General features: G+C 33.7%; 1 protein-coding gene across 1 annotated transcript in view; it reads left to right on the top strand.

Annotated features, from left to right (window-relative positions):
- Positions 1–5,872, top strand: part of LOC107677510 (xyloside xylosyltransferase 1-like) — a 53,738-nt gene that overhangs the window by 10,238 nt on the left and 37,628 nt on the right. The window contains exon 3 of the mRNA XM_016472439.1: positions 3,330–3,477. Within this exon, the coding sequence (XP_016327925.1) occupies positions 3,330–3,477 (148 nt within the window). The remainder of the gene's footprint in view (positions 1–3,329; positions 3,478–5,872) is intronic.

Raw genomic sequence — 5,872 nt, 5'->3', positions numbered from 1 at the left:
TATTATAATCGTAGTAGTATTGTTATCATGTGTTTGGATTGGCGTGTGGTTATTAGGGCAGACTGTCTTTGTCTGTGGGCTATAGACTGAACTATATGGATATAGTCTCGCTCTCCAAACTGTAGCGCACAGACGTAGAGCGTGTGGAAAGTTCCACTATAATGTGGGCTCACAGACTCCCACACAGTCTCATGACATGAGATGAAACCAGTGTGAGCTCATCAGACATGTGTTCTCAGGGAAAGGATGACGGCTCCTTCAGCTGCTGCTGGGGGTCATTATGTGTCATTCTTTGAGGAACTGAATGAAGCGTCTGAAAGGTTGATGATTTGAGCGTTCCAGTCTTTGACATCTGTGTGTTGCAGTTTTAAAGTACTGGCAGATAAAGGTAGATGATGGTCACGTATTGCATATAATGTGGCCACACTAAACTACTTTGAAAGAGCCTGTTTCTTTCAAAAAACGATGTTTTTTTAGACATTTTCCATAGTAGTATCATGGTATTCTGTACCATGATTATACTGATCATTTAGTACAATGGTATATATTAAATGAAATTACCATATTAAGATACCCTGACTGTAACATGGTGTTTTTAGTCTAGTAAGGCGATCATATTCTCAATGACTATGTTGTTATAATTCCCACACAGAATATTCAGATTGTCAGTAATACTTAGGCAAGCATCCAGTCTCATATAAGTACACTCTCACTTTATTATAGACCTTCACACCTTCAGAACTATTTGGAAAGTCAGAAGCACATAAAATGACCAGCTCCGCATCCCCATGGGCATTAACACTGTCAGGATCCTTTAATTTAATATTACACAGCACTTCATCTGCTCATAATAGAGATTATACTGAGCTCTGTATGCAGCTACGCTCTTATTCCTATTTATTAGTTCTTTTGAAGTGAAATGACAGCTTCATTGGAACTCAAACGAGTGTTCTGTTCTCTTTGAAGTTCTTATAAGCAAAATGGAGTTTTGTTTCCTCTGTTATTTCTAACTGCTTCTGCATTATTTACTAGTGGCTTTAAAGCACTTCGCTTATAAAAAATTCAAGGCGATATCACAAATAAACTGTGATGAAATATTTAATGGATTGCTCCCAAACTTGATATTTTTGCAGCAGATTTTTTTTATTTTGTTGCTTGACTGTTTTTGATGAGGTTCTTTCCAATTCATGGGGTTTCTATGCAGTGGGAACACACTGAGCGAGGAATGTATTTACATATGTGACCCTGGACCACAAAACCAGTCTTAAGTCGCTGGGGTATATTTGTAGCAATAGCCAACAATACATTGTATGGGTCAAAATTATTGATTTTTCTTTTATGCCAAAAATCATTAGGATATTAAGTAAAGATCATGTTCCATGAAGATATTTTGTAAATTTCCTACTGTAAATATATTAAAACTTAATTTTTGATTAGTAATATGCATTGCTAAGAACTTCATTTGGACAACTTTAAAGGCGATTTTCTCAATATTTAGATTTTTTTTGCACCCTCATTCCAGATTTTCAAATAGTTGTATCTCGGCCAAATATTGTCCTATTCTAACAAACCATACATCAATGGAAAGCTTATTTATTCAGCTTTCAGGTGATGTATAAATATCAATTTCGAAAAATTGACCCTTATGACTGGTTTTGTGGTCCAGGGTCACATATACATTTTGCCATCAGCAGGCACTTTTTTATCAAAGACAACTTGCATTGCATTTTGAGGTAAACTTTCTTTTAAAAGTTTGGGGTTGGTAAGGTTTTTTTTTTTTTTAAATTAAAGAGTTTTATACTCACAAAGGCTGTATTTATTTGATCAAAAATACAGTAAAAAACAGTAGTATTGTGAAATATCATTTTAATTTAAAATAACTGTTTTGTACTTAAATATATTTTAAAATGTAATGTATATTTGTGATGGCAAAGCTGGATTTTCAGCATCTTAACTCCCGTCTTCATGATTCTTCAAAAATCATCAATGTTAAAAACTTAAAACATAATGCTTTGTGGACACTGATGCATTTTTTCCAGGACTCTGTGATTAATATAGTTCAAAGGAACATCATTTATTTGAAAAATAAATATTTTGTAATATTATAAATGTTTTTACTGCCATTTTTGATCAATTTCACGTCTTTGCTGAGTAAAAGTATTAATTTCTTAAAAAAAATCTTTTGAATGATATTCTGTGTTAATCATGCATTACCTGGGAATAAAACCCATGACTTTGCCATTGCAAAGTTCACTTCACTTGGCAATTCCTTTATTCAGCTTGATCAAATTTTCAGTCAACTTCCAGTTAAATGAAATATTGATCTTTTCCCCAATACTTTTAGATGGAAAATTTAAATTCTTGACTTTTATGTGGAATTTTTGAGTTTTCAGGACAGTAAATATAAATGATGTTTTATTACATTTGATCATACCTATTGAAGGTGAAAAGAGAAGCACATTCTGTATGTCAATTAAAATTTCAATTGTACTTTTTCTGAATTTTGTGTTTTGAGTCCAAAGATAAAGGGTGAAGAAACTCTGCCTTTACATCCAACAAATACTTGTTTAACTGAACTTTTGCACTCCACAAAAATGAGACAAAACTTTGTTACAATATCAACTGTGTTCCTTGAGCTTGTGCTGAATTAGTGCTTTTGTTTCGCCAGACTGAAGGTGGAATTCTAATCCTATGGCAGAAACATACAGGTGCATCTCAATAAATTAGAATGTCGTGGAAAATTGAGATAGTGAATTGGTGGGTTTTTGTTAAATGTGAGCCAAAATCATCACAATTAAAAGAACCAAAGACTTAAACTACTTCAGTCTGTGTGCATTGAATTTATTTAATACACGAGTTTCACAATTCGAGTTGAATTACTGAAATAAATTAACTTTTCCACGACATTCTAATTTATTGAGATGCACCTGTATATTACCCTTGGAATCAAAACCTTAATGGGAAATCCGTGATGACTGAACCCCCTGCATCAATCCTCTTTGTGCAACCTAGCGAGAGATACACATTATCTGATTGCATGAGTTGAGTCAACGCCAAAGCCTTGCATTGCAGAGCTGGATTAGGGGGCCGATTGCACTGCGGACAAACACAGGTATTGTGTGTTTTCAATGGATGGAACAGTAAAAGATGACTGTCAAGGTTCAGTGAGCCAAACTACGAACACCTGAGGATAAAATCACGAGCGAAGGGTAGAAATACAGCCCACTCCTGTCCACCTATGCACAAATCCGCAAATATGTCGTGTCAGTGTCACTAGGGTCACAAAAATGCCCTTGTTTAACACCGATATTGTCTATTGTCTGTTCCAGGTGGTGTTTCACGATGTAGGTGCCCTTACGGAGAAATTGTTCCCCATCGTAGAGGCTATGCAGAAACACTTCAGTGCAGGTTCCGGCGCGTACTATAGCGACGCCATCTTCTTCCTGTCGGTGGCCATGCATCGCATCATGCCCACAGGTGAGCTGTGACTCGATGTGGATGTTGTTGATAGGCGTAAAAAAAGCAATTGCAACTTTTGGTTTGATGTTTTATGTTGTGTTTATATTGTATGGTGAAGTCGTGACAAATTTTCATTTTGTGGACAGTAAAACTAAAGTAAACTAAAAGGTTCAAAATACTAGCATTTCCAAACAAGAATAATGACTGGTTCCAAACATGGAGCTGCATAAAGGCCATGATTTTTGTATTGTCCATTTAAAAAAAAAAAAACTTAAGAAAACAAGCTATTAACAAAAAATACAAAACAATGAAACTAAAAGTTAAACTACAGTAGTCAACATTTGAAGTGGATCAAAACTTTTAATCAAAGTTGTCCTAAAACCTAAAACCAAAATGCGTTCTTGTCCTAGGACAACTTTTTTGATCCACTTCAAATTTTGACTGCTATACTTTTTGTAAAACCATGAGAAAACAGTTTATCAAATAAAACATAAAAATAAGGCTTTATTATTATTATTATTGATAATAATAGTAATTATTGTTGTTGTCTCAATTTTAAAACTGTGAGAAAACAGGCTAAAAAAAATCTAAAAACAAAAATAAAAAATAGAACAAAACCAAAAAATATGCTCAAATATTATTTAATAATAACATATAATAATAATAATAATAATAATTATTATTATTATTATTGTTGTTGTTGTTGTTACTATTATTATTGATAATAGTAATTATTGTTGTTATTATTGTGTTGTCTCTATTTTAAAACCTTGAGAAAACAGGTTAAATAAGAAACAAAACAAAAAAAGCAAAAAAATATGATCAAATATTATTTCATATTAACATTTATTATTATTATTATTATGTTATGTTTTTAAAAAAAATTGTATATAGTATTTAACTCTTATTCATTTCTAAATGTTCTTTGAAATGTATATTTTAATCTATTATAAATCATATCTTTTAAAGTGAATGAAGGACTGTACTGTGGCCTCTGTTGGCTTCTGATACTTTTTTCATACTTTTTTCATACTTTTTTTTTTTGCAATTTTGCTGTGTGAAGCTAGTGTCACATTAAATATGTACCTTTAGCACTTTCAATTTATTTAATTTGGTTATTTACAAGTTATCCCTCTAGGGTCTGTTTTGTAATTCATAATTATTATCCTGATTAAATTAGGGCTAACCCACTTTTTCTTAACCATACTGTGACCCAACTTTTCCATCTCAAACGTGGCAGCTGCAGAACATTCAGTGTTCATGTCAACTTACCCTTCACACTTCCTGCTGTGAAAATTGTTTTCTAAAGGTCAGTACATTCGGCCATCCTGAAAGCGGCCCACAATCAGTCAGGCCGTGAATGGATTTGGAAACGAGGCCGCTGATGGTGTCAGATGTGCCGACTCACTCACAGGTGCTGAACTGGCACATGGCACGGTGCTGTGCGGGGCGGGGCGAGGGGAGGGACGGGACGGGGCGGTCGATCGTCATCTGTGACACTGCTGCTTCTCACACACAGAGCCATCGGCCACTCACTCACTCTCACATTAAAACAAATGGCTGTCCAGGCATCGTTTGCTGTGCCAGCTGAATGGGTTTACTGCTAAACTAAATACAAATTCCCTGGGCTCCGCTGTGAGCCGAACAAATCGATGATATCGTGAGAGGGAAAAGACCTATAAGAGTGTTTGATAAAGCTTGTGGCTTTGACACCGAATGCTGACATTACTTTGCTTTCTTAGAACTTCACACAGTATATCATATTAGGAAACACTAATAATCTATAGGAACAACATTAGCAGACATTAGGACATTCTGGAATATTTCACTCAGATCAATTCTGGTTGATTGCTGAATTTACATAATGACCATTAAAGTGTATATTTGGCAGATTTCCTACATAGCGCTGCTAGTTTAATGTCTCTCGCATCACTTCTCGGCCTCTTTTCTTTATTGATAATAAAATGCTTTAAGATCAGATCAGTATTTAATGTCAGATTAGGTCAAAGGTCTGAGACCCACAAAATGCCTCTATTTTGCATTTAATCTTTTTTTTTTAGAATGTTAATTAAATGTTTAACGTCACTAGTAATTTGTTTATTTGATTAGTGACCTAGAAATAGTGTGGAATAAAACTTTTAAAAAAACTTTTTTTTTTTGTCATTATTTATTTGGTTAAATAATTTAAAACAACAATGTTTGGTTTCAAGGTTAAAATTTGATTTTGAAACCCTTACTTAAGTGACATTTATATAATTCTTAACTTAATTGTTAATGTACTTTAAGAAGTTAGAAATGTTATTGAAGTTTCATTTAATATATTTTCATATAAATTCATATTGAGTGTACATTAAACTGGTGATCTGTTGAGCATTTATACATTTAAAAACATTTAAAGGGGTCATACGATGCT

The sequence above is a fragment of the Sinocyclocheilus anshuiensis genome, unplaced genomic scaffold, assembly GCF_001515605.1.
Source record: "Sinocyclocheilus anshuiensis isolate Anshui unplaced genomic scaffold, SAMN03320099.WGS_v1.1 scaffold660, whole genome shotgun sequence".
In the NCBI taxonomy this organism is placed as follows: Eukaryota; Metazoa; Chordata; class Actinopteri; order Cypriniformes; family Cyprinidae; genus Sinocyclocheilus; species Sinocyclocheilus anshuiensis.
This window is presented reverse-complemented; position numbering and strand designations above follow the sequence as displayed.